Source organism: Mustela putorius, unplaced genomic scaffold (genome assembly GCF_011764305.1).
Source record: "Mustela putorius furo isolate JIRA1106 unplaced genomic scaffold, ASM1176430v1.1 tig00000095_pilon_pilon_pilon, whole genome shotgun sequence".
In the NCBI taxonomy this organism is placed as follows: domain Eukaryota; kingdom Metazoa; phylum Chordata; class Mammalia; order Carnivora; family Mustelidae; genus Mustela; species Mustela putorius.
Window position 1 is genome coordinate 26,690,187 of NW_025421280.1, and position 27,473 is coordinate 26,717,659.

At 59.1% G+C, this 27,473-nt stretch overlaps 3 protein-coding genes across 4 annotated transcripts in view; 2 read left to right on the top strand and 1 right to left on the bottom strand.

Moving 5' to 3' along the window:
* Positions 1–1,374: 1,374 nt before the first annotated feature.
* CERS1 (ceramide synthase 1) lies at positions 1,375–18,942 on the top strand. Its single transcript, XM_045081356.1, has 7 exons — positions 1,375–1,644; positions 4,035–4,194; positions 7,778–7,958; positions 9,966–10,127; positions 10,548–10,695; positions 10,914–11,023; positions 18,816–18,942. Exons 1-7 carry the CDS (start codon positions 1,396–1,398, stop codon positions 18,856–18,858), a joined length of 1,053 nt encoding a protein of 350 aa, XP_044937291.1. The 5' UTR covers positions 1,375–1,395; the 3' UTR covers positions 18,859–18,942.
* Positions 18,943–19,212: 270 nt separating this feature from the next.
* On the top strand, positions 19,213–21,001 carry GDF1 (growth differentiation factor 1). Its single transcript, XM_004760917.3, is given in 3 exon segments — positions 19,213–19,537; positions 20,171–20,505; positions 20,507–21,001. Coding segments are annotated over 3 exon segments (1,110 nt in total). The 3' UTR covers positions 20,957–21,001.
* Positions 21,002–21,375: 374 nt separating this feature from the next.
* Positions 21,376–27,473, bottom strand: part of UPF1 (UPF1 RNA helicase and ATPase) — a 37,444-nt gene continuing 31,346 nt past the window's right edge. For both annotated transcript variants that reach the window (XM_013060573.2, XM_004760915.3), the window contains exons 19-24: positions 26,582–26,756; positions 26,059–26,140; positions 24,525–24,686; positions 24,174–24,391; positions 23,775–23,897; positions 21,376–23,242 (exon numbers count right to left, since the gene is read on the bottom strand). In XM_013060573.2, coding sequence (XP_012916027.1) covers positions 23,778–23,897; positions 24,174–24,391; positions 24,525–24,686; positions 26,059–26,140; positions 26,582–26,756 — 757 coding nt within the window. In that variant the 3' untranslated portion in view covers positions 21,376–23,242; positions 23,775–23,777. The remainder of the gene's footprint in view (positions 23,243–23,774; positions 23,898–24,173; positions 24,392–24,524; positions 24,687–26,058; positions 26,141–26,581; positions 26,757–27,473) is intronic.

A 27,473-nucleotide genomic window follows, 5' to 3' on the forward strand; every position in this document is an offset into this window, starting at 1 on the left:
AAGTGTGAAGGAAGTGAGGGAGGGTCCCTACTTGTACCTGGGGGACCTGCATTCCAGGCAGAGGGAACAGCCAGTGCAAAGGCCCTGAGGCAGGACTGTGCCAGAGAACAGTGAGGTGGCCAGTGTGGCATGTGGGGAGCAAGGTGGAGAGAAGAGCATCACAGTAGGTCATGAGTTAGTGAGGAGTTGGCCTTTCACTATGCACAATGGGAGCCGTGGGTGCTGTGAACAGCGGAAGGGTCGCAAGCAGTCTCCCTCCAGCCTCTGCACAGGCTGAGGAGGAAGCCAGGATACCAGGCAAGAGGCACTAGGGGAGCCCAGGGCCACAGGAGGCTGTGCAGGTGCAGAGAAGTGGAGGAATTCGTGAACTTTTGAAGTAGGGCCAACACTGTGTTGCCGGACTGGATGAAGGTTGAGGGGGAAGAGGAGAGATGATGCCTCCTCCATCCTCTTGGCTGTTTTCCTCCATGTACCTGAAAGTTAGGTCAAGACTCCTGCGGGGCCCATACTGATTTTTACTCTGCATCTTAAAGGCTTTAGGATGAGGACCTTGTTGGGAGGGGAGGAGGAACACAGGAATGTGGGAGTCCTGGGGGGCTGTCTGTGAGGGAAGGTGATATTCCCAACAGGTGACTGGTGTCCTCGGTCATGGCAGTTGAGGGCTTCAGGCACAGGGCCTGGTTGCTGTTTAGTTGAGTATCACCAGGGGTGGTCCCAATGGAGCCAGGGGTCTTGATCCAGCCTCTAAGTCCCATCGGGTGGGTGTCCACTCCCTCTGCCTCTCCCGCAGGCCTGTGTTAACCTGCTGCCGGGGAGGGAGGCCTCCCAGGTCCTCAGGGTCACGGAGAGCAGCAGGTGGTCCTGAGGGCAGGGAGAGGTGGAGGGCCAGAGACGGAGTTACCGCTGGAGGGCACTGCCTGTTGGTGCTCACCGTGTCCCAGAGCGGTGGCGTGGGGGAGCCCCGGGTGGGCAAGGGAGCGGGGACGGAGGCTGTGGACACGGTGTCCAGGCCAGGCGTGCACCTGGCAGACCCCCTCCCCCGCCGCTCCGCGCCTTGGTTTTCTCCTGGAAAATGGGCAGGAACGCGGGCCCGTCTCCAGGACACGTCGCGATAGCGCCACGTCTTAATCGCCCGTGCTCGCCGCTACTGCCTCCCGGAAACCAAGCGCCCACGCGCCCTCAGGGTCTCAGACGTCGCACCCAGGCCCCAAGTCCCCGCCGCCCGCGCCCCCACAGGGGCGGAGCTTGTGCCGGCTCCGCCCCTCCCCGTCCCCAGCTCAGGCCGGCGCGCCCCCGGCCCAGCCGCGGCGCGTGACGCGGGGCGCGCGGCTCCGGCGGCCACCGCAGGCGGGCGCAAGCGGCGGCGGCGGCGGCGGCGGCCAGCGAGCGGGAGGCATGGCGGCGGCGGGGACAGCGGCGGGGCCGGCGGGGCCCGAGCCCATGCCGAGCTACGCGCAGCTGGTGCAGCGCAGCTGGGGCAGCGCGCTGGCGGCGGCGCGGGGCTGCGCGGACTGCGGCTGGGGGCTGGCGCGCCGCGGCCTGGCCGAGCACGCGCACCTGGCGCCGCCCGAGCTGCTGCTGCTGGCGCTCGGCGCACTCGGCTGGACGGCGCTGCGCTCCGCGGCCACCGCGCGCCTCTTTCGGGTCAGTGCCGCCGGGGGCCGGGCAGCGGGGTCGCGGGCTGGGGGGCCGGGCTGTTATGTGGGGCGTGGGACGCGGATCCCGGGCCCTCGCGGACCCCTTTCTGCCTCTCCAGGCGGGGTCACTGGAACGCGGGGGGCCTCGGGCTGGAGCTTTCGGGCTGAGGGCGGTGGGGGTGGGGTGGATGCGGGGGTGTGGCCGAGCTGGAGGAGGGCCGGAACGTGGGGACCCCTGCACGGATGGGGCTTTCGAGATGTGGGGGAACCGGGGCCGACTTACGCCGGGCGGTGCGGGACAAGGGGGCCCCGGCCGGTGGGAGGGCCCGGGCCGCCGCGCGCCCTTTCGGGCAGGGCCGAACCGAGGGCGGAGGAGCGGAGGACGCGGGGCGGGGTGGTCTCGGGGCACAGAAGCCGCCGGCGCCTAGCGCCTTGGGGCCATGCGGGGCGCGTCCGGAACCGGAGCGGGGCACGAGGTCCACGGGGCCGCAGAGCGGACTTGTCCGCTGCTCCCGGGAAGAGGCAGGAGCTACCCGGTTGCTGTCTCGCGCATGTCTGGAGTCAGCGCCACCCTCCGACCTGGGGAGGCAGAGGCCTGGACTCCCCAGCCACGCGGGTGGTCGCAATCTTAGGAGGTGGTGCGGCCCGGGTCTTCAGAGCTGGACCCAGCTGCCTTTAAGGAGCTGCGTCCGAATTGCCCAGTTTCTAGCAAGTCTGGGGAGGCTACGGCCCCAACTGGAGTGACCCTGTGGGTGACATTGGCGCCTGGCCTCCCTCCCATCCTTAGGGAGGCGTCACTGCTATGGTAGCTGGTGGGAAGGCGTTTGGGTCCCTAGCTTGGCTGCGACTCCCTCCTGGAATGACTGGGGTCACCCCGCCCCAATCTGGCTGGAGGTGGCAGGGGCTGCGGGGACAGAGAGCCCGGCGCCAACAAAGGGGCCTTTCTCTGCTGGCTGGGAAGAGGCTAGCCCTTGTTAAGTCAAGGATAGGGTGTTGTCCGGCCGCCACTGTCCCCACCATCATCCCCATCACCCGCATGGGGAGGGGACCCCGGCCACCACCCTTCTTCAGGTAGGAGGAGGCAGGCACGAGGGCCCCTGCACAGGTCAGCCTTCGTTCCCACCTGGCGTTGTTGGTCCCCTTGCTTTCCCAGTTTCCAGCTGGTAAGTGGGAGGTCCAGGAGGTTGAGGGTCAGAGCCTCTAGGAGGGGGATGTGGTCGCTCTGGGACAACCAGAGTGGAGTGGGCTCTCCCCCTGAGGAGGAGGCTTCACAATGAGGGAGCCTGGTGGAGGGTGTGGGGGACAGCAACAGCGCGTGCACCCTCCCTTTTGGAGTCCCCACAGCTGTGGCCAGTCCCGCCAGTCCGGGTGGGGCAGAGCAGTTCGAGGCTCGCCCTTCCCAAGAAAGGGGTGGAGGGGCTGCCCTTTCCTCCAAAGCTCATCTTCTTGGCAGCCGCCTGGTTGCCAGGGGTGACTGGAACCGGCTCTGCCTGTCTCCATGGCAACTGTTGGTGCTCCGGCCCCCTCGAGCCTCTCCTCCGGGGAAGGGGGCGGGGAAGGGGGCGGGCTTGACCCAGCAGCTCTGGAGCCCCGCCCCTAGGGAGCGGGAGGCGGGGCGGGGGGCGGGGGGCTCCTGGACTCGGTGTGGGGGGGGAGTTGCGCCCCTCAGACTCCTCCATACCTCACTGCTGCATGACCTTTCTTCCTTCCAGGCCTCCCTGGTTGTCCTTAGGTGGCTCAGTTCATGTCCCCTGTCTCATTGTACATCCTTTCCCTGCCTGCCCTCTCTTTCTCTGCCCCATTCTCTCCTCTTTGCCCCCCCACTTCTCTCTCCCCCAACTACCCACCCCATCTTCCCCAACCTCTTTCGTTCTCTAGCCTACCCCCAGATTCTCCCTCCGAGGTACCCCTTCCCTCAGGTTTCTCTCCCATGGGAGTCCCTTGAGGTTCCATCCTCCCCACTTTCTCCCAGATGCCCCCATACTCACCTCCATGCTCTCTTCACAGCTTCACCCCTACAGGCCCCTCCATATCTTCTCTTTAATCTCCCCTCCTCCCTGGCGTAGCTCCAGCTCCCTCTGGGACCCCCAGGTCCCCCAGCTCCCCTGGGCTGGCCCCATTGGTCTTCCTTGCACCATACTCACGTGTCCCCCTTCTCCCCGCCACAGCCTTCCCTACGTTTCCTCAGCCCCCCCCACTCCCCTCCCCACACTGTGTCGGACAGCTGGGCACTAAGTTTAGCCTTTGGCTGGCACATGTGGGCTCTGGTTACGCTCCCGGCCCTCCCCAACACTGCCCAGCCTGGAGAGCCCCTGAGCCTGGCTTTCTCCGCCCTGGAGGTGTGGTCCCCGGCCCTTGGCCCCCAGCACTGATGGCCACCCACCTTCTCACCCGTAGCCCCTGGCCAAGCGGTGTCGCCTCCAGCCTAGAGATGCCGCCAAGATGCCTGAGAGCGCCTGGAAGTTTCTCTTCTATCTGGGCGCCTGGAGCTACAGCGCCTACCTGCTCTTCGGCACCGACTACCCCTTCTTTCACGACCCACCCTCTGTCTTCTACGGTAGGGGCCCTGCCGGACAGAGCAGGGTGGGGGAAGGTTCTCCACATGGGGGAGCTGGACACTCATCATATGTCTCATGCTGGATGTCTGCCTTAAGACAATCCCCGCCTCCGCAAGGTAGCTCAAAGACAAGGGTGCCTGAAAGGCTCCAGGGACAGGAAAGGGTCCTGTTTAGGACCTGGTACTGTTAGGGCTCAGGGAGGTGTCCTGAATGAGGTGACCCCTTGTATGGACCCAGGTGGGCATTCCAGGTGTCTGGAACCACGTGTGCAAAGGCCCTGGGGCCAGCACGAGCTTGGTGTGTGAGGATGAGAGGAGGATAGGAGGAGTTTGAACTTCATTCTAAATGGGATGGGTTTGTGGCTCATAAAAAGCTTCCTCTGGCTGCCATGTGGAGGCAGGAGAGTCTTGGATAAGGAAGAAAGTGGCCCAGTGGGGAGGTGAGGGACTACTGTGGCTTGGACCGGCTTGGTGAAGAGATAAAGATGACGAGAAATGGCCGCATCCATCAATTGGATTAGGTGTGGGGGTGGTCAAGGCCTGAGCTTGGTGGGATAGGCAGGAAGGTGACTGCATTGTCCTTTATCACCGTCAGGCAGGCCTTTCTAGAAAACCCGATCTGTGATGGGGGCGTCCAGATTTCTCTATTCCTATGTTGACCACGTGGATGTGTTTCCTGCCATGGGACGTAAACAGTTTCTGAAGCCGCCTGGTGGCACCAAGCCCCACGCCCCCATCTGAGGGCTTGGCACACAACTTTGGTGTTTCAGTATCCTAGTGGCGAGCACCGCATTTGCTGGGCACCTGTCTGTCTCAGTGGGACTGCGTCACCCACATGGCCACTCGCCCACATGTATTGCCCTTGTTATAAATCCCTGGAGGCAGGTTTTAGCTGTCATTCAATTTCCCTTTGTGTGAATGAACCATCGTGGGTCCTTGTCAGTTTCAGGCATGGCGTTGCCTCTGGCTTTTTCTTTTAAATTATGCAGTGATAACATGCTTGCAAGTGAGCTGCTGCTTTGCATGTGCACTTACTGTGTACCAGGCACCATGCAGACACAGCTTTGAGTGCTCCAAAGAAAGCCCCCCACCTTGATGGCTTGTGGTGACAGTGAAGTACGAAATCTGTTAACAGCTGATGAGAAAATTCCAGGCAAGGCCCGGGAATATTCTAGAGATGGGGATGGCCCCACCAAAAGTGACCTTTCCGTGGGGGACCTGGAGGAGCCCGAAGCAGAGAGGATATGCAAAGGCCACTATGGGACAGGCCCACTCCTGGCAGATGCTCAGAGGCAGAGAGCAACCCCCCAGGACGGGGTGTCTCCCGGAGGACTGTGAGGTAGGGGGGCAGATACTGACAGGCCCAGTTGAATAGGACGCTGAGGGCGCAAGCGGGCGCTGCCCAGGATGGGGCCCAGAATGGGAGAGAAGTGGTTGGTTTGAGAAATGTTTTGAAGGCAGGCTGGGGTTCCGTGGCCCATGAGTGCAGGGAGGCACAGACAGAGTCTAGATGGGGGATCCCCTGGGGGCTGCACTCTCCCTACCCCGCCCCACATCCGGGGCTCGAGGCTGGAAGGGGGCGCTGGCCCAGTGGTGAAAGTCTTGCCACTGCGATGGGTGGAAAATTCGGTGTCCTGTTTCCACAGCAGGCTGGCTCTGTACGCTGAGGCGCCTCTGTGTCCCTTCCTTCTCAAGGGGGACAGAAGTGCACGGCAGGTGTGTGTGTGTAGGAGCCTCCCCCGGCCGCGGCCAGTCCCGCAGAGCTCAGAGGGAGGGCCCTCCCGGAAGTGTGCATTTTGTTGTCAAACTTGGAGGAGCCCCTGGACCTGATAAAGTGGTAGGAGGAGAGCTAGAGCTAATCCATTGGTCGGGGGGGGGGTAGCATTTTTTTAAATTAGGTGGAATATACCTGCCGTAAAGTCAACCATAATTTGCCAGTCGTCAGTTCTGCCTGCTTGTCTGAGGTCCTTGGAGTAGGCAGCTGCGTGGATCTGGGAGACAGGTCTGGGGTGCACCCAGGTAGCTGGTGTTTCATGGGCGCAGAGGTTCGAGTGTGCACCTTGAGGAGTGTTCTGGAGATCGCCGTGCCACGGTACAAGCACAGTGGTGCCGCCAAACATAAACATGGCTGGGGGTCAGCGTATCATAGTTTTTAACTATTCGCCATGTTCAAGTGGACGGTTCAGGGGCACGTAGCCCATTCCCCGTGTTGTGCCTCCATCCTCCCAGAAGGAGACCCTGTCTCCCTCCCCCTGGCCACCACGGATCTGCTTTCTGTCTCTGGATTTGCCAGTTCTGGACATTTCCTAGACATGGGATCAGGCAGCATGTGACCTTTTGTGTCTGGCTTCTCTCACTCAGCATCTGGTTTTTGAGGCTCATAGTGGGAGTCAGTGCCTCGCCACTTTGCACGGCCGGGCAGCCTTCCATTGTGTGGGGGCCCGCGTTCTGCTCACCCAACTCACGCATTGGCGGGCGCTTGGGTTGCTGCCACCATTTGGTGGCGGCCAGCAGTGCTGCTGTGCACGCATGTGTGCAAGGAGCCCTGGCTTCAGCTCCCTCGGGCACCTCGCTAGGAGTGGACTTGCCAGAGCTTGGGGCTTGTGTGTTCATGGCGGCCACAGGGAAGGTGGACAGTCGGGGACAGGCTCTGGAAGGCTGGCAGGGCAGGGGGAGCTGGGGCCGAGCTGAGCAGGAGACAGTGGTGTCGGGAACAGGGGCAGGGTGGCGAGGGCAGGGGAAGCAAGCAGAGGCCTGGACCCACATGGGGTCAAGGCATGAGGTCAAGGCACAGATGAAGAACTGTTGCTGAGATGAGGCACTGGTGGGCGGGGGGCGTGGTTTAGGGCATGGCCAGCCTCCAGGGGGCTCCCAGTCTCTGAGGCTGGAGGTGGGAGGCCCCAGAGGGAGCCCAGGGTGGCTGTTTTTGGGGAGTGGCCAGGGAAGTCTGGGTGGATGTAGCCAGAGTCCTCTTGGTAATGGTCCTGAGACAGGAAATGGGGAGAGCTGGAAGTCAGGGTCACCAGAAGGGGGTGAAGCCTGAGTAGGTGGGGACAGGTGCCAGGAGAAGCCAGGGGCAGGAGCAGCGGCGGTGGGGGCGGGGGAGCAGCCACACCCCACGAGGTGGGCCAGCCCATCCCAAACGGCACTGGCCGGGGAAACCAAGCCAGAGTTGGAAATCCTGCAAAGGACAGATTTCAGGGGTAGGAGCACCTTTTCCTATAAATCTAGAACCATTCCCCCCAAAAGAACACTCATTTGTTAAAAAATCATGGGTAGAGGGTCGCCTGGGTTAAAGCCTCTGTCTTTGGCTCAGGTCATGATCTCAGGGTCCTGGGATCGAGGCCCACATCAGGCTCTCTGCTCAGCGGGGAAGCCTGCTCTCTCCTTTCTCTCTGCCTGCCTCTCTGCCTACTTGTGATCTCTGTCTGTCAAATAAATAAATAAAATCTTAAAAAAAAAAAATCAGGGGTAGAGACTGGGAGCAGAAAAGCAGTAGCCAGGGCGCCTGTGGAAGGGGGTGGCACACCCCAGCCGGAGGGGGTCCTGGAGGCCCCTAACCACATACGCCTGCTCTCCCCAGACTGGACGCCAGGCATGGCGGTGCCCCGGGACATCGCAGCTGCCTACCTGCTGCAAGGAAGCTTTTACGGCCACTCCATCTATGCCACACTGTACATGGACGCCTGGCGCAAGGACTCGGTGGTCATGCTTATCCACCACGTGGTCACCCTGGTCCTCATCGTCTCCTCCTATGCTTTCCGGTGAGTCCGGCAGCGGGCAGGAGGGCAAAGGGCCCAGCATGAGCAGAGAGGGGAGGCTGGTGGGGGCCAGTGGGTATCCACAGGGCTAGGTTCTGGAAAGAGACTGCTAGAGGGATGGTGCGGGGGGTGGGGTATCAGGTGCAGGAAACCCCCAGCCCGTTCGTACACTGCCCATCTCCCTCCGGCCCCTCCAACCTGTGGCAACCTCGGGCGGGACACTTAGAAGTGTTTCCTGGGGGGGCGCCTGGGTGGCTCAGTGGGTTAAAGCCTCTGCTTTTGGCTCAGGTCATGATCCCAGGGTCCTGGGATCGAGCCCCGAATCGGGCTCTCTGCTCGGCAGGGAGCCTGCTTCCTCCTCTCTCTCTACCTGTCTCTCTGCCTACTTGTGATTCCTGTCTGTCAAATGAATAAATAAAATCTTAAAAACAAAACAAAAACAAAAACGAAGTGTTTCCTGGGCCGCCTGCTGTGCCTGGCTGCCGCGGGGGGTGTGGCTAGGAGCGCAGCAGACCCACCTTGGCGGCATTCTGGGGCCCGCTGCAGCCACCACGTGTGGTCCCTGAGGGCCTCCGGCACAGCCCATCTGCACCTCAACCTGTCCTACATGTAAGATCTCCCCTTTGTTTCAAAGGCAGTGGAGAGTGAATCTCTCTTGCCAATCCTTTCGTTGTATCAGTTGCACTTGCACGTGAAGATGACAATGTTCCGGACTTATTGAGTTAGTTAGAATGTAGCATTAGGATTAATTGTACCTCTTCTTTACGTCTTGTTTTAAATGAGGCTAATAGGGGCCTGGATGGCTTGGTTGCTTTCGGCTTGGGTAGTGGTCTCAGGGTCCTGGAATCGAGCCCCACATCAGGCTCTCCACTCGGCGGGGAGCCTGCTTCCCCCTCTATTTCTGCCTACCTCTCTGTCTACTTGTGATCTCTGTCAAATAAATAAATAAAATCTTAAAAAAAAATGTGGCTGATAGGGAATCTGAAATAACATTCATGGCTCATGTGCTGACCCTCTTAGACGGGCTGCCCCATGAGTCTGGTGCGGCAGCTGCTGACCACCCATGCCCATGTCAGCTGGAATTAAACTGAAATAAAGTTGCATACTTCATTCTGTAAGCCACACTAGCTACATGGCAGCTGCTCAGTGGACCCATGTGGCTGCTGGCTCTCATACAGGATAATGCAGGTTTAGAACATTCCTATCATTCTAGAAAGTTCTATGAGATAGCATTGCTCTAGAGTAGAATCAGGTGATAAAACCCAAACAAACAAACAGACAAGAAGAGAACTAACAGTTTGTTTGAAGGTGATAACTATGGGGGAAAATCGGAGATGAAGACCTGGGGGTGGTGAGGTGTGGGTGGTTGGGTGACAGGTGAGCAAAGTCTGAAAGGTGAAGAAAGACTCCATGAACACTGGGAGGTGCGTGTTAGGTGTTGGGATCAGCATGTGCAAAGGGTCTGTGGCACATGAGCTGTCGGAAGGGTGGAGTGAGAGATGATGCCCAGCCATGTCCAGGCTGAATTCAGGTCCAGTGGCCCAAGCAGCTGTCAGGTGGAATGCTGAGGTGGGACTGGGGGGACGGCCTTCAGGCTTCTTTAGAGCCTGCTGGGGACTCAGTCTTCCCTAGACAGGTCTCCAGATTGCAGCAATGTTCAGGTTAAATGAACAGATCTAGGAGGGTCAGCGTGGCAATGATGTTGGAGGTGAGGGACAAACTTGCGGAGGATCTGGATGCAAAATGGCCCTGGCCACCAAGGGTCAGGGGTCACAGAGGCGAGATGGGGCAGACAAGGAGCCTCCAGGGAGGATGAGGGTGCGGGTGGGGCCAGCAAGGGGCAGGCACAGCTTGGGTGCTGCCCCTGATCTGGCCCTGTGGGGAAATGGGCGGGTCACGTGGTCACAGCTTTGAACGGCCCTCCAGGAGGCTTGGGGTGCAGACTTGGTGCAGGGTAACGGTCCCCGTGTGACCTACCCTCTCTCCTCTCCTATCCCACCTCCTCCCCAGGTTCCACAACGTGGGCATCCTCGTGCTCTTCCTGCATGACATTAGTGACGTGCAGCTGGAATTCACCAAGCTTAATGTCTACTTCAAGTCCCGGGGAGGCTCCCACCACCGGCTCCACGCCCTGGCGGCTGACCTGGGCTGCCTCAGCTTCAGCCTCAGCTGGTGAGGGGGCTGGTGAGAAGGAGTGGGACCAAGCCGGAAGTGGGTGGGGCCTGGTGAAGTGGGCAGGGTAGGGGGTGGGGCTGGTGAGAAGGGGCGGAGCATTCAGGGAGGGAGGAAGGGCTTGAGGGAATGGGTGGGGCCAGGCAGGAAGCGGGTGGGGCCTGATGAAGTGGGCAGGGCCTGGCAGACAGGCTCGCAAGAGGTGGGGCAGAAGGCAGGCAGAAAGCAGGATTAGGCGGGAAAGGATAGAGCTGGGATGGAGACAGATGGGCAGGGGTGGGCAAGGAAGGGGACAGAGGGACTGGGATGGGTGAGGCTATGCAGGGACAGATGGATGAGTCCAGATGGAATAGCATAGGGCCTGGGTGGGGGGCAAGCCACCCCGCCAACAGCTTCCCCAAGCCCCCCTCCCCTCTGCAGGTTCTGGTTCCGCCTCTACTGGTTCCCGCTCAAGGTTCTGTACGCCACGTGCCACAGCAGCCTGCGCTCGGTGCCTGACATCCCCTTTTACTTCTTCTTCAACGCACTCCTTCTGTTGCTCACTCTCATGAACCTCTACTGGTTCCTGGTGAGTTGGCAGCCCACAGCTCCTTGCCCACCCAGCAGGCAGTCCCCAGGCAGTGGTCTAGGCGCAGGCCCTTCTCAGTCACGCCCAGGAGGGGCATATTTGGTCCCCAGGACAGCACATGCAAAGGGCCAGTGGCAGAAGCACAAGGCCGGCCATTGGGAGGGTAGCAGAGGGAGGGAAGTGCCTTTTTCTCACCCGTGCTCCCTCCCCCCACCCAGTACATCGTGGCCTTTGCTGCCAAGGTGCTGACGGGCCAGGTACGTGAACTGAAGGACGTGCGGGAATACGACGCGGCAGAGGCCCAGAGCCCCAAGCCCAGCAAAGCTGAGTGAGTGTGGAGGGGCTGCCGCCCCGGTTCATTCCTTTAGCCACGTCTGTCCGGCCGCGTGTGCTCTGGGGGCCTGCCCTGGAGACGAGGCAGTGAATGATGCCACCATGGACGCTGCCCCCGGAGCCTACGTCCCACAGAGACTGCAATAAAGGCATGGAAGCTTAGCGACAGTTAGACGCCATCAGGCCAGACAGGAAGTGGGTAGAGTAGCCTGGGGCTGGGGCAGGTTGGCAGGAGCAGAGAATTGGGGTGTTGGTGGTAGGAGCATGAGGGCCAGACTGGGTCGCTGGCCCAGTGGGTGAGCAGCCGTGATCCAGGCCACAGGGGAGCCTCTAAGCAGGTGGCAGTGGAGGTGGGGAAGAAGGGGGGCTAGTTGTGGCCCGGAGACCCCATGCTCGGTCCATGCTGACGCTCCCTGGCCTTGAGGTCCGGCGGGGCAGCCCGCTGGTGAGTCAGGCAGGAGAGGGGGCTTGGGACTCAGACCCAGTCCGACCCAGGTGGGAGTCCTAGGGAAGGAGGGGAAACAGGCCTCATCGAGCATCACAGAGGTAGGACCCCCAGGACTCGCCAGCCCCGGGGTGTAAGCCAGATAGTGTCCAATGCTCTCAGCCTAGAGGGGGCGCCAAGAGTGACTGGAGACAGGTTTGGGTGACCAGCAGAGTCTAGGGAGTATGACACCCAGAGGGAAAACGGGGAGCGAGCCGCAGCAAGGTAGGGGGGCTGCTTACCGCTCACAACGTACTGAGTCAGTCGACCCTGTGATTTGACCTCTGGGGGTGCTCATCAGTGACCATCTGGGAGAGGGGATTTCAAGGAAGCAGGTGGGTCAGAATGGGCCAGGAGGAGGATGAGAGAAGCAGAGATCTTAAAAATCTTATTGGGATACATAAGAAGGGGAGGAGAGAACTGGGGGTTCCAGAGTGGAGAGCTCTGTGGCCAATTCACATATATGAAAGCACTTTGCACCCCCCAAGCGTGGCACTACAGGTGGGGGGTGCTAAGGCCAAGAAGCCAGCGCCCAAGCCAGAGAGGGACCAGACAGGATGAGCAGGGATCAGAGACACGAGAGGGCTGGGCAACAGGTGAGGTCTCCCCAGGGGGCTGATGTGCAGGGCCCTGTCAGCCCAGGTGACTGATCACCATGAGGCCATCTCTGTCATCGGGGCATGTGGGCACAGGGGCCGTAGCCAGGATGGGCGTGGTCAGATCCCAACTCTGCTGTAGAACCCACCAGACTTGTTTCAGGTGAAAGAGAAATAAAAGAAACAAGGACAATCCACGGCTTCCTGCTCGAGCTGCCATTTCCCGAGATGGAAGTTGGGGCTGAGCTGGGGGAGGGCTGTGTGCACCGGGCTGAGAGGGGGGAAGGGGGAGGGCTGTGTGCACATGCCAGGAGTGGGGAGGGGCAATCAGGCATCTAGTCTGGGGGCTGTTCGATTGTCCGATGTCCAGTGAGCGTGAGTTGAGAATTCCACGAAGACATTGGTGAGGTGTCACCAAGGGGTCTGACCAGCCCTCAGAAGTTTCCAGAAAGAGCAACGGCTAAAGCAGTGGGTGGGAGAAGGGGGCACCTGCTTGTCCCAAACTGAACACTGGAAAGATATCTCTGTTGGAGACCCGTGAGCTCCCGGTGGAGATGTCCAGACCAAACAGTCCCGCCGGGTGCGGCTCCCTAATCTCTCTGCCCTGAGAAGGCACGTCCAGAACGTGGGGTGGGGGCTGGCGCAGGGGGACTGGCACCTAGCCAGCATGTCCAGTAGGGTGACAGCGTGAACTCTGCCCAGAAAGGACAGGGCAGACCAAGGAATGCACTGCCGTGGTCCCCCCAACCCTGGCAGTCACCTGCAGAACTCAGTTCCCTGAGGCTGGCCAGGGTTCGCACAGTCAGGTGTAACGTGTAACGTGGGGTAAGAAGCAAGGAGAGTGTGGAGCGTGTTGCCGGAGTGGTCAGGACCGCCCCCCCAGACCTTCAGGTCATGGAAAGCAAGGCCACTGAGGCACGTCCCCAGTCGGAGGAGACGAGGACACAGTGACTAAATGCGGCATGGGCTGGCAGGCCAAAACAAAAGGATGTCCGCAGAAAAACTCGTGAAATCAAATAAGGTCTACGTTTCGTTCATAGCTGGCCTCAGTGCCCTAGTTGTGACGGATACACGGTGGAGGTGTGAGACGGTGACATTCAGGGAAACCAGGCGAGGGCTACCCCATGGCTATCCGGCCTGCCTTCACGACATCTCTGCCCACTGACGATTACCCTAGAATAAACGTTTTATTAAAAAAACAAACAAAAGCACGAAAGACCGTCAGAGATGACATCAGGTGTCATAGAGCGTTGCCGGTTCTGTCCTAACAAAGTACCAGGAGTTGGAGGGGGCTTTAGAACACCAGAAATGTGTCTCTCACAGTTCTGGAGACTGGAAGTCTAACATTGTCAGCGGGGCCGTGCGCGCTCTGACGTCTCCAGCAGAGAGCACGTCCTCGTCTCTTTCAGCGTCCAGGGGCCCCACGTGTCCCTTAGCTTCTGGCCGTGACGCTCCAGTGCCCATTCTGTCTTTACATGACCTTCTCTCAGAGCTCTTCTCTCTTACAAGGACCCTTGTCTTCTGATTTTGGGCCCACCCTAAGTCCAGTCTGATCCCAGCCCATATTCCTACACTTAATCACATCTGCAGAGAGCCTTTTTTCCTCATCAAGTCACCTGCCCAGGTTCCAGAGATGAGGATGTGGGATAGACCATTTTGGGGACCGCCCTTCAACCCACTGCGGATGTTAAGGCTCATACAATTAGATGCTGCTAGAGAGAGAGTCAGGAAGTTGAAAGCTGCAAAGTGACCCAGATTGCAGTGGCCGTAGTGGAAGCGATGACGGCTGGAATTGTGAGAATAACCCGGCCTCACCGAGTTTGATAGGAAGCGGAGACAACACAAGAAGATGCAGGGCTGAGAATTTTCCAACGTAAAAGACACAAATCAGAAAGAGGATGAATAAGAAGGCATCTGTGCCCCAAACATGTCGCAGCAAGAAGTGCAAAACAGCCACAGGAAAGGGGCTACGTGACAATGACACAGCAGCGAGGGACACTGGTCAAGTGTGGAGGGAACTATCCTGTCCAGTGTCAAAAAGAAGGAACCAGCAACTGGGAATCTCATACACAATTTTGAAAACATTTACCTGAGGGCTCCTGGCTGTCTCTGTAAGTGGAACACAGGCCTCTTGAGCTTAGGGTCCTATGTTCAAGCCCCATGTTGGGTGTAGACAAAATCTTTAAAAATAAACAAACAAGGGCGCCTGGGTGGCTCAGTGGGTTAAGCTGCTGCCTTCGGCTCAGGTCATGATCTCAGGGTCCTGGGATTGAGTCCCGCATCGGGCTCTCTGCTCGGCAGGGAGCCTGCTTCCTCCTCTCTCTCTCTGCCTGCCTCTCTGCCTACTTGTAATCTCTCTCTGTCAAATAAATAAATAAAATCTTTAAAAAAATAAAAAAATAAACAAAAACAATGAAGAGACAGGACACCCACAGGAACAAAAACTAGGAAAGTTTACCGCCCGCAGATCTCATTGGGTATGTTTCAGAACACAGGAAAGCTATCCCAAGAGGGAGACCAGCAGGAGAAATGACACATGTCTGGGTAAAAAAAATTTAAATGCCTGATTGGAGCTTTTAAAAAATGAGAACTGAAGTAGTAAATGCTGAAATGGGATTGGGGCCTTTGCCCTTTGCAAGTGGGCGGGGATTACCTTTAGGCTATATTAAGGACTTCCGGGAATGCTAGTAGGGTGTAGAGAGGAACTCAGGACAGGCACCCCCCCAAAAGAATAAATAAATAAATGCAAAAAGGGAAGGTTAGTAAACGTAGGATAAGAAATGCACAACAAAGAGGGTAGACTCTCGAACATTACACAACCAAACAAGGAGACATGGAATAATCGTGACAGTACAGGACTGGTTTTTTTCTTTTTTAAGATTTTATTTATTCACTTGACAGAGATCACACGTAGGCAGAGAGGCAGGCAGAGAGAGCGGAGGAAGCAGGCTCCCTGCCGAGCAGAGAGCCCGATGTGGGACTTGATCCCAGGACCTTGAGATCATGACCTGAGCCAAAGGCAGAGGCTTAACCCACTGAGCCACCCAGGCGCCCCAAATTGTTTTTTTTTTTTTTTTTAAGATTTTTTTTTTTTTAAATTCTATTTATTTATCAGAGAGAGAGAGGGGGAGAGAGCAAGCACAGGCAGACAGAATGGCAGCAGAAGCAGAGGGAGAAGCAGGCTCCCTGCTGAGCAAGGAGCCTGATGTGGGACTTTTTGGGATCATGACCTTTTTTTTTAACCAACTGAGCCACCCAGGCGTCCCAAGATTTTTTATTTATTTGTTAGAGATACAGAGCGCAAGCACAGGCAGACAGAGTGGCAGGCTAGAGGCAGAGGGAGAAGCAGGCTCCCTGCCGAGCAAGGAGCCCGATGTGGGACTCGATCCCAGGATGCTGGGATCATGACCTGAGCCGAAGGCAGCCGCTTAACCAACTGAGCCAGCCAGGCGTCCCCCAAATTGGGTTTTTATTTATTTTGTTTTAAAGAAATTTTTTTTTATTTATTTATTTATTTATTTAGAGAGCATGCAAGGGGGAGGGGCAGAGGGAGAGAAACTCATGTAGACTCCCTGCTGTGGACTGCCCCCCCCACACACACGGGACGGGGCTCAATCCCACAACCCTGAGATCATGACCTGAGCCAAAACCAAGAGTCAGATGCTCAACCCACTGAGCCACCAGGCACCCCACAAGATTTTTTTTTTTTTTTTTAATTCACCTCTCCACTGGTTAAAAGACTTCAAGTCCAGGGTGTGTGAACATTGCAAGTAAAAGGACAGGACAAGAAATTCAGATGCAATCCTTGATCTGGAACATTCCACGGGATACAGTCCTAAATCTCTGCGTGACAGGACCACGGGAGGTAGTCCTCACTCGTCATCGAGCAGCTCAGAAGCAGGGCGAACAGACGTTCCTTTCGAGCACAGGCTGTCTCAGACTTGACCACACCCAGCCACAGAAGACATCTCCCGGACCTAGAACCAGGATCCTGCAGGCTGTGAGGACGAAAATTCAACAAGGTTTGAGAACAGTAAGGAGATGACAATGGAGAGCGCAGTGGAGTAACTCAGGACCTGGCCAGTGAGTAGAACTGCCCCCTTCCTTGGGGCACCCAGCTCCATTCATTCCAGCTGCTTCTTTCTTCTCACTCCCTCTGCCTCCCAGAGCGCCTGCTCCTCTGGCTGACCACCCTCAGGGACCATCACCACCCCCCACGCCCCCCACCTCCGCCATCAGCCCTCTGGAGGGGGCCCTGTGCCCAGCTCCTGACCCAGGTACTGACCCAGCTCCTTGGTCTGAAGTCCACACTGTCGCCTCAGGGGCTGCTGGTCTCCACAGCCATCAAGGGCTGTCACCTGGCTCTGCCCTGCGGCCCCCACCACTTCCCCGTGGCCTCCCGCTCCTGCAGTCCCTTCATTTAATTCACCTGACTTCCAGGGTGCTCCCCTAGCTCTCGGTGCTCCTCTACTCGCCATTCTCTATCTCCTGGTCTGCTTGACGTTCCCAGCATCTGTGGAACTATCTGGAATCAGCCCCCCCCTTCCCTCCCCAAACCACCCGTCCGGAACACTGGCCCATTGCAGTGGAGAGAAATCATGCCAAACCACTGGCAGTAGCCAGTGCCATGACCAGTCCCCTCACTCCCTGTCCTCCTTAGCTCTGAGGAAATAGCCAGAGTCCTCCCAAGATGCTGCCTGCCTTCATCTCCGTCTGGTCTCCGCCCTTGTTCTGATTCTCTTGCCCCCACAATGGTGCGATGAAACCAAAAAGCGCAAATCTGACATCATAGAGAAGCCACACACACCCCCACCCCGCGCCAAATGCTAACACGAACACTGGTTTTGAGCAGGGAGAGGTGCTTGGAAGCTTGTACAGGAAAATAAACCAGCATCATCGGGAAAGTTCTGATAGAATGTCACATGGTGTGGTGCAGATCCTTGAATGTATTAAACCTACTATGAAAGTATAGGAACGAAAACAGTGCGGAACAGAGCTGAGTCCATGAATAGAAATAGGCTCCAGTCCTAAATATCAGTGGGAGGGAAGAGCCGTCAGAATAACCATCTGGAGAAAAGCGCAGACTCGTGTATCTCGAATCAGCCTGAGGCAGGAGCAGAAGCTGCGAAATGAAACCAGAGCTGTAAAGGGAGATTGTGGCATCTAGCGATGGAACTAGGAGACGAGCCCCCACCTCTGCTCCATCTGGAGAACCAGCAAGCAGAAACAGACAACACAGGACAGACCTGAGCGCTTATCTCTAGGGGCTTATCTCAAACCTCACAGATCAACGGCTCCTGCCAGGGGCAGCAGCAAGAGAAAGGGCAGCAAGGCCGCGGGAAAGTGGGCAGAGGACGGGATGCATGCTCCCAGGAAGGGACACCCAGTGGCTCCAGACCAAGGGAAGAATGAATTAAAGTGACTGGGGTCATCTAGTTTCTTATACGGAAGGGTCTCCGAGTTAGAGTGCTCTTCGGGATGAGGGGATGCAGGGGACGGTAACAACCTCGTGTGCTAGGATCGGTGTGAGATACCAGCGAGATGTGTGTGAAATGCTACACACAGCCAGGAAGACCTGGTTGATTTCCAGGAGCGGTCCAGGCAAACTGTGAGTTCTCTGTGCTTTCTGATTCTAGATCGTGAGAATATAGTACCAGCTCAGAAAACTTAATACATATGTACGTCATAAGCCGGACCGTAGAACCCACTTCTGCAAAGACACAGACCAATGTGCAAAGGCATGAGGGGCTCCCCAAAGTGGGAACAGCAGTAGCCAGTGCCATGACCAGTAAGCCGCAGCAAGATGCTGTTTCAGCATCAGCAGATGCTGACAAAGGCACCAAGGAGCAGGGGCGGAAACCCTCGTTGAATCTGGTAAGGTGGTCCTGGGCAGACCCCGAGTTGGAACCCAGACCTGCCACTAATTCAGGTAGGGAAAATGGATTTGATGGAGAACAGTGGTGCGCACAGCAGCAATCTCAGTGTCGACTTTTTGGAACATTGGGGTGAAGAAGACTTTTTTTTTTTTTTTTTTTTAATTTGAGAGGGATGGGGGAGGGAGAAGCAGACTCCCTGCTGAGCAGGGAGCCCAATGTGGGACTCCATCCCAGGACCCTCAGATCATGACCTGCGCGGAAGGCAGACGCTTAACCGACTGGGCTACCCAGGCGCCCCCAGAGGACATCTTTATAGTTTGAAATATGCAAGCTATATGTGATTTAGAAATTAGGGGCCTTTCTCTGGTGAACACTTACCATATTGATTGAGTTTTTTTTTAAACGCTGCATAATCTTTTCAGAATGTGGAAGGAAGGTAGGGGCTGTGGCAGATGTAGACAGAGGCCAGTGGATGGAGAATCATAGGGGCTGTGAAGACTTGCTTTTGTCCTACTCTGGGTGGATGTGAAAGGGGATGAGTATAAAGTGTAGGGTTTATCCAGACCCAAGTGGTGGGGTTAAATCGGGGCAAAAGCCATCCGGCGGGCGGCGGTGGGTAGCTCAGGAGGGAGGAGAGAGGAGGGTTTAATTGGGAGGATCTGGGACGCCCTGGCCACTAGGCGGAAGGGGCCGTGTGGGCAGGGAGGAGGGACCCCGGTGGGCTGCAGCCTGGCCGGAAGAAGGGATGTGGAGGGCGATGCAGGCGAGACAGGGCAGTATGCGGGGACATGGGTCCCGGGGCTAACCTGGGCCCGGTTCTGGCCCCCCCAGGAAGCCGCTGAGGAACGGCCTGGTGAAAGACAAGCGCTTCTGAATTCCTTGATCACCGTCCCTCCCCTTAGGACCCAGCCCCGCCCGACGACGCTCCACAGGGACCGACCACGCCCCTCCCCGGGACTCTGGCTGGGTCCAGCTCCGCCCCACCTGGGCCCTGGCCACTCCGGGTCACCTCCCTCTGGACCCCTGCCCCTCATCCCCCGAGACCCCGCCCCCGGGGTCTATCCCCGTCCGGCTTCAGGACCGCGGCCACTTCCCTCGGGACCCTGACCCCGCCCAGTCCCAGACCTCCGTCCGGGCCCCTCCGGGGACCTCGGCCCCGCCCCCAGCCTGCAAGTCGAGGGTGCCCGGCGGCTCCTGAGCACTCGTCCGGCTGCTGCCAGCGAGGAAAATGTCACCGCCGCGCTACCGTCCTGGCCGCCGCGTCCTTTTCCTCCTCCTGGCCATGCTGCTCCCCTCACTGCCCCCAACCCGCGCCCCAGCGCCCCCGGGCCCCGCCGCCGCCCTGCTCCAGGCTCTCGGGCTGCCGGACGTGCATCGGGGCGCCCCCACGCCTCGGCCCGTACCCCCCGTCATGTGGCGCCTCTTCCGCCACCGGGACCCCCAGGAGGCCAGGGTGGGCCCGCGGCGGATGCCCCAGGAGACCACCCTGAGACCGTGCCACGTGGAGGAGCTGGGGGTCGCCGGAAACATCGTGCGCCACATCCCGGACCGCGGTGAGTAGGGCCCGTGCTGGCGGGGCGTGTGCCGGGGAGGCGGAGACCCCGCTGTGCGCCCCGCCACGAGCCTCCAGCGCCGCGTGGGGGAATCCAGAGCACCTCCGAATGTCCGCACCCACCCCGTCCAGCCCATGAGAAATCTGGACCCGCCCGCACTCCATGGCCTCTTCCCCGTGGGCATCTGCGGGGACCGGTTGGAATGGTCCCAAGGCCAGGCTCCCTTGCACTGGGCAAGGCTCCTAGCTTGCAGCTGAAGCCCTGCCCCCACTCTCCTCTCCTTCCCCCCGCTGTTTCACACCATTTGATGCCTTTCCTGCAGATACCACCTCTCCAGCATCGCTTCCCCAGGGGCCCCAGGCATCCGTTCATCTCTTGCCCTGCCTGGGTTCCGCGGGCAGGCCGCCCTGCACCCGGGCCGGGCCTCCTCTTGCTTGCAATGGATGCCCTGCCCCCCACTCCCCGCCCCCTCACCCGCGCGCCACTTCACACCATTTGACGCCTTCTAACAGTTGGCGCCCCCAGCCCCGGGGGCTCACCTTTTCCCGGGTCCGCAGCAGAAACCCCCTCGCGGGCAGGCAAGGCAGGGCGCGGGGGCGCAGCGCGAGCCCAGCCCTCTCCCTGCCTCCCCAGGTGCGCCCACCCGGCTCCCGGAGCCCACCTGGGCCGCGGGGCAGTGCCCTGAGTGGACCGTCGTCTTCGATCTGTCCGCCGTGGAACCTGCAGAGCGCCCGAGCCGAGCCCGCCTGGAGCTGCGCTTTGTGGCGGCTGAGGCGCCGGCCAGCTGGGAGCTGAGTATAAGGCAGGCGGCGGAGGGCCAGGGCGCGGGCGCCGGGCCGGTGCTGCTCCGTCAGGCGGTGCCCACCCTGAGAACGCCCGTGCGCGCCGAGCTGCTGGGCGCCGCCTGGCCCCGCAACACGTCGGCGCCGCGCAGCGTTCGCCTGGCGCTGGCGCTGCGTCCCCGGGCCCCCCCGCCGCTGCGCGCACCTGGCCGAGGCCTCGCTGCTGCTGGTGACCCTCGACCCGCGCCTGTGCCACCCACTGGCCCGGCCGCGGCGCCAAGCTGAGCCCGCAGTGGGCGGCAGCCCCGGGGGCGCGTGTCGCACGAGGCGGCTCTATGTGAGCTTCCGCGAGGTGGGCTGGCACCGCTGGGTCATTGCGCCGCGCGGCTTCCTGGCCAACTACTGCCAGGGCCATTGCGCACTGCCCGCCACGCTGACGGGCCCCGGCGGGTCGCCCCCGCTCAACCACGCCGTGCTGCGCGCACTCATGCACGCGGCTGCCCCCAGCGCCGGCGGTCTGCCCTGCTGCGTGCCTGCGCGCCTGTCGCCCATCTCCGTGCTCTTCTTCGACAACAGCGACAACGTGGTACTGCGGCACTACGAGGACATGGTGGTGGATGAGTGTGGCTGCCGCTGACGGAGCCAGAGGGGGGCCCAAACAATAAATACTGCGTGGTCCGCTCCCCAGTCTCGTCTGGTCACGTAAGGGTGGGAGAGGAAGCAGCCACCTCCACCATCACCCATTGCCAAGGTGGTGGGACAGTGACCCCAGTGACCCCACCTGCCCATCTTTGCCAGGGCTGGGGTCCCAGATCCCCATCCCCAGGCAGCCCATCAACTAACCCACCCAAGAGCCCAGGAGCTGCCCACTGCAGGCCCAGCTGCTGCCAGTTGCAGGGGCCAAGGTCACCCCCGCCCAACAGCCTTGCCGCACAGATCTGGTCATTCTCAGCTTTGCTGTCCAGGTGACCCCAAGGCTCCCAACCAGCCAGGTCCCCAGGCCAAGTGCTCTGCTATCTCCCTGCAGTTCATCTGCCCCGGTGTGAACACAAGAGCTGTTTATTAAGATTTTATTGGTGACAATAGAGCTTAAAACAAATCGACCAGAAATCAAAAGTTACATTGCCTTGGTACAGATGCTCCTCAATCTGGAAAACGGAACTGCTGCTATGAAGGTGGAGAACAAAGCAAACAGCACAAAGCGGAGGCAAAGCATGCCAAGGACAGACAGGGCAGGTGGGCGGGCGCAGGTGTTGCCCACGGGGTGTGTCGCACAAGGGGTCATAGCGGAAACCTATCCAAACTCTATGCCTCTATGTGGCCTATCAAAAGAAGGGGGAAACCGAAAGCCCTACAGCAATGGTAATAAATAAGAGGCCTTGCCAGAAGGAAGGTGGCTTGTGTGTCCCCGTCTCCCAAGTACAAGCTGGAATCTGGAGGCTTCGATAAGGGCCAGTGTCGGCCTCACAGGGATGGGGAAGCTGGAAGGGGGGCGGTGTAGGGTCACCAGGGCCTAGGTAGGCAGGGGATGGTCCCCAAAGAGGTGGTTGTCAGGGAGACTACTATCCCACCACGGGGTGCAAGGAGCTGGGGGTGGCTCTCCCCGCTACAGCAGTTCCTTGAGTCCTGGCCCAGACCCCACAGAGGCCCCCTCTACCAGCTAAGGTGACAAACTGCTCCAAGCCCCTTCGGCATAGAACCCATTTTTTTCTGAAACTCCTTTTCCCAAAAAAAGCAGAAATCACCCCACCCCATCACAGCTGTACCCACAGGCAGAAGATCTCCCAACTTGGAGGGTGGGGTAGAGAACAAGGTAGGTGGGGCGCTCAGCGTGTCCGACCAGCCACAGGGACTGTGGGTGCCTCCTGGGGGGACGGGTCCTCTTGGCTGCTGTCTTCCACCAAATCCTCAGGAAGGACCCCGGGGAAGAAGCCTCTGGTCAGGGAACCGCCACCTCCCCACCCTCTGGCCTCCCGGCCAGTCCTGCCCAAGGCCCGGCCCAGGGTGGGTGGGGCACGAGTCCGCGGCGTGTGGGAAGCACGTTGCTTCTCAGAGTCCAGCGGAGACTGGGGCTGCCTGGCCCGGGACGAGACTGTGCTCTCTCACCGCCCTGACGTGCAGGGAGAAGCCGCTGGAAGCTAAATCTGAAAACAAAAATTCTCCTCGCGATCCCGTCAAAGGTGTTGATCCTAATCTTGAGATGTGTTGCCTTGTTTAAACTTCGTTTCTGGAAGCTTCTCGAATCTCCCAGGTCCACCACTAAGATTTGAGAGACAAACTCAGGAAAGTATATTTTTCAGTACTCCTTTGAAAGAATCTTTAAAAAACAAACAGAAAAACCCCAAAACACCGTGTTTTCTTTAAATGAAACCCTCTTAGAACACAGGCAGCGTGACCAGGGCAGTTTCAGAGCTGGCGGGGACAGAACCCACACCTCCGCGGGGATCTCCCGGCACGGCCGCCCCGGCAAGGAGCCTGCTCGGCACAGAAATGCGAAGTTTTTCCTGCTAAAACGTAGTCCCCTTTCAATAAAAGAGAAACAGAAAGAAAAGAACAGAGGAAAGGGCTACTCTGAGATGAGGGTCTTCCTCCCTCCGCCCTGGTCGCAGACCCAGGTGTGGACGCGGCGAGCGCTGGGCCTCCTTGGCGAGCGGGGCTGGCAGGGCTCGCTGGCGGGCGGTCCTCCGCGGCCGCCTGCCTCCCGTTCTCCCTTCTCCTTCTCCTCGCCGCCGCGGGCCAGCAGTGGGCGCTCGCTCTGTCTCGGGCTCCTCTCTCCCTCGGGTGCTCCTCTCCCTCTCCTGTTGCTCACAGTGGTGCTTCAGTTTTAGCAGTGGAAAACAGGTATCCATTTATTTTTATTTTTTATTACCCAGAATAAGATGCTGATGGACTAAGCCACATAGCTTAGCTCTTCCGCTGCCACCTGCAGAGAGGGAGGAGGGCAAGGGGCCATCAGAGCAGCTCAGGGTGGGGGGGCCCCGCAGGTGCAGGGCTCCTCCCCCCACTCCACTGTGTGCCTGTGAAACGGGACCTCGGAGGCTGGCTGGGCACCCAGACTAGTGACTCCCCACCCAAAGAGAAGGAAGCCAACCACCCCACTCACCCGGCACACACACGGGTAGAGGACCCGGGCCCAGGTTTACCCAGCTCTGGTCACACCACATTCAGGGGAATCCTATGTCAAGGTCTTAATGGCACCGTGAAGCCCCTCGTGCAGAGGTGCCCCATGTAGCTGCGGCCAGGACTCCCACATCCACCCCTTCCTCACGGAGCTCCAGGACTCAGCAAAGGACTACCATGTAGGGAGCTGGGATGAAGCCCCTATTCCCCGGCCACCACAAGCAGATGCACAGGACAAGCTGGCCTCCTGGGGACCTGAGACCCCTACCACACATTTCCCTGATTTCCCATCATGTCCAGATCCCGATAAAGACCTCCTGCAGGGGTCAGCTTGCCTTCTAGTACTGGGACAGCCCTGTCACTCCGCCGTGCTGGTATGCCCGCTCCCCTTGGTAGGTGGAGTCTTGCGACAGTGCCACATCAATCTGTGACTTAAACTCATCACCAAGGTAACTGTCCTGGAAAACAAAATTGGGGAGATAAGCATCCCCTTGGAGGATGTGCTGACATCCTTCCAGCCTCAAGAACCTACCCCAGAGAAGGATCTGAAAACCCGGTTCCGAAATCTAAGTGGCAGGAAACCCATATGGGTCACATCACCATCCGACACAGGTCATCCAGCTCCGCTAAGACCCTGTCGTCCCCCTGCCGAGGGCGGCCAGACAGAGCGGTGCTCAGGTCTGCAGGGGTGAATGTGTGGGCTCAGTCCCAGCAGCCCTGCCCTCCCTGCTCACCTGGGACAGCTCGGGCTGGGAGAGGCCGGGCTGGCTCATCTGGGAGGGCTGGCTCATGGAGATGTAGCCCTGGGTCAGGGCGCCCTGGGAGAATGGCTGCGACGCCACGTCTTGGCTGGCCTGGCTGTTGGGGAGATTCGTCTGGCTGGGTCCAGGGAGCCCAAAGCGGTTCTTCTGACGCCCCCCACGACCAGTCTTGCCTTTTGGGGTACCCCGGCCTGAAAGACAGCAGTCCAGGTTCCTTGAAGGAGGTCTGCACCCAGCCGACAAGCCCGGCTGCCCGAAGCCCAGACGTGAAAAAATTTTGGTGCCAGCGTGCTTTTCACGACGAACAGCCACCCGGCGGCTCACCTGCGGCCGGCCCGTTTGCTTGTCCGAAGTACCCTGGCGGTGGCATGGGGGGCATGACCAGATTGAAGGGGATGGGAATGTTCATGGCAGCCACGTGGCTGGGGCCCGCGCTGATCATGCCAATCTGGTCGTGGGTCTGGAAGTACATGTTTGAGGGCCGGCCTGCAAGACACAAGGTAGACGGCGGGTGTCACCGCCACATCCCACTGCGCCCACGCCTGGGCCACGAATGAATGCTGAGGAGCTGGAATGTCACTCTCATTCTGCCGCTGCTGTCACAGGGTTTCTTGGTGCAGCCTGACAGCAAAGCCACTGCAGTGATACAGAATCTCACGACTCGACCCCCACTCTGGACAGCCTCCCAGGGGTGGCTCCTGGGAACAGGACTTTTCTCCCAGGGGACTGGAGAATCCCTGGCCTGTAAGCATCCAAAAGACTGAAGCTGTGATGCATTTCCAACTGAAAAAAAAAGTTCTTTAAGCTCACATTACCTGCACACACACACCCACCATAACCACCAAAAGCAAGAAAACACCTAAGTGGACAGACCAGTGGATCCCACTGAAAATGCAGGCCCCCAGGCACCCCCGGGCTAGGCTAGACTTGGTCTTTGTCAGTGTCTAGAGCTGCCCAAGGGCTGGGAAGTCAAAGGGAGCCAAGGCAGGACAGCATAGCCTTCTGGTCCGCCCCCCGGGGCCGAGAACCTTAGCTGGATCCACAGGGAGCTCAAGGATGAAAGACGGGCCCAGTGTTCCTACACGGCAACTCCCTGGATGTGGCAACATCTGTCACTTGAGCCCAGCAACCAGAATACAAGGGAAGCAGGGAAAGGTGGCTTGCCTACTTCACAAGTGAGAGGAACTGCTGGGCTGCCCTGGCCCCAGGATGGCCACTGAACCCACAAGACGACAAAGCTCAGTGTAAAATGCAGGCTTGTGGCACCAAGCACCCAGGTGAGCAAGTCACCCTCTGTAGAGGCTGGTGCAAGGAAGGGTCCCAGGGGACAGGGACCTGGGGGATGAATGGGAACCATCTAGACACCGGCTCAGGCAAGAGGAGGTGCTGCACACAGCAGGGGTAAGGCTCAGCCCCAGGACAGAGACCCCATACAGGAGAGCAAGCGGAAATGGGAAGGCCGGTGAAACGGGAACCGAGTCTGTGGGCGGCCTGGAGAGCTACAGGGGGGCCCCCCTAACTGAGTAGGTGAACCAAGTGTAGGGTGGGTAGGGAGCACTGCGCCCTGGGGCCCGGGAGCAAACAGACAGAACTACAGTATTTGCTTGCAAACCTCCACAAGCAAAGCTCTGATAGTTAAGAAACAAAAACAAAATACAAAAAACCACAACGTATGTAGACACTGACAAAGACCAAGTCTTTGATTTCAGACAAGAGAAGGTGAGAAGGTGCTCTGTCAGGCAGTTTCTGTGGACGGAGGCTTGGGAGGTCACCCCAGGAGTGACAGGGCCAAAAGCTGCAGGCGTGGGAACAATCAACACCCACAGGGCCAGTGCACTCCCCCGGAGAGCAGACTCACCCTGGCTGCTGCGATCGTAGACCGATCCGGGGATGATGGCCTCCCGAGCATCATACATGGCTGTTGTCATGAAGCGGGCTCCCTGCAAGGGTTCGCACAGGTGAGGAATTTACCACCTTGACACAAGAACTCTCTCAAGCTCTGGGGGCCAGGCCACGCCAAGGCCGAACTCCAGGCCGACCCCAGGCTTGCTGACTGCTGGGCTCTGGGCCTCGCCCACCCCTCCTCCACTGGCCTAGCCTTTGACACTGAACGGATCTGTCTTCGGGCTTCACCTCAAACAGCACCAGCTCCTAGGTCCCCCAGAGCACCCTGGGTTCACAGGGTTTCTCACTGCCCAGTCCACCTCCTAACTGCCACCCAGGACTTTACAACCCAAAAGGCCAAGTTGGAAAGCTTCGGAGACACGGGACGAGAGAGATCCGTGACAACAGGCCACACGGACACGTGTGACTGCCCTCAGCTCACACTTGCGGGGAACAGCAGCCCGGCTGGGCCCCCGACCCCGCCCGCGGCCGCTCACCGGATTGATGGTGTTGACGAGCTTCCTGGGCTTGCTGAACTGCATGAGGCTCTCGCGCAGGTTGTTCAGCGGCCCCTCCACCAGCACCTTCTGCTCCTTGTAGTAGTTCAGCAGGTGGTTCCAGAGCGGCTGCTTGGACAGGGCCTTCGGGTTGCCCACGATAATGACCCCGTACCTGCAAGGTGTGGCCACAAAAACAAGGCATCTGAGGCTCTGCATGGTATGCAGACCACCACCTAACACAGTGAAGCAAGACAAAACAAAAGCCCAAAATCCATACCCAAGGTCACAGGATGCGCTCCTCGCGCCCCATCTGCCTCCCTGCCCGGGCGCCCAGCCTGCCTCCGACAGCGCCATGAGCGCTGGGCCCAGACGAGCACACTGCTGTCACAGTGACCTGGTGCTGGAGCCCACCAGGCAAGCTGTCCCTAGCGCACCGGGCGTATCTGCAGACAACTTGGGAGGTGCCCAGACATCAAAACCCCTCCATGAGCAGAGGAGCTCAGACGAGCCTCCTTGTTTGAGCCACGGGTTGGCCTTCTGGGAAGTCAGCCGCAGCCCCCAGCAGGCTCTGTGGCCTCGGGAAGCCCGACAGGCCAGGGCACAGACCTCAGTGACCAAGCCGGGGACTGGCTTCTCTGGTGGACGCTCACCCCACCCAGCTGTTTCAGGACCCCCATACCCCAGGGCTGGCCACCAAACAAGACAGCAGCCTAGAAGGGGGAGGCGGTGACAAATAACCACCAATGTGCCCTGACAGGGAAAGGAACCAATGGAAGAAGCGAGCCTGACTTCAGGCTGGTGTGGTGGTAGCTGTGGTCTGGTTTTACTCAAAGGTGACGAAGAGCCACCTTATTCTCTCTAGGCCCCCTCTGCTATCATCATCATTTCA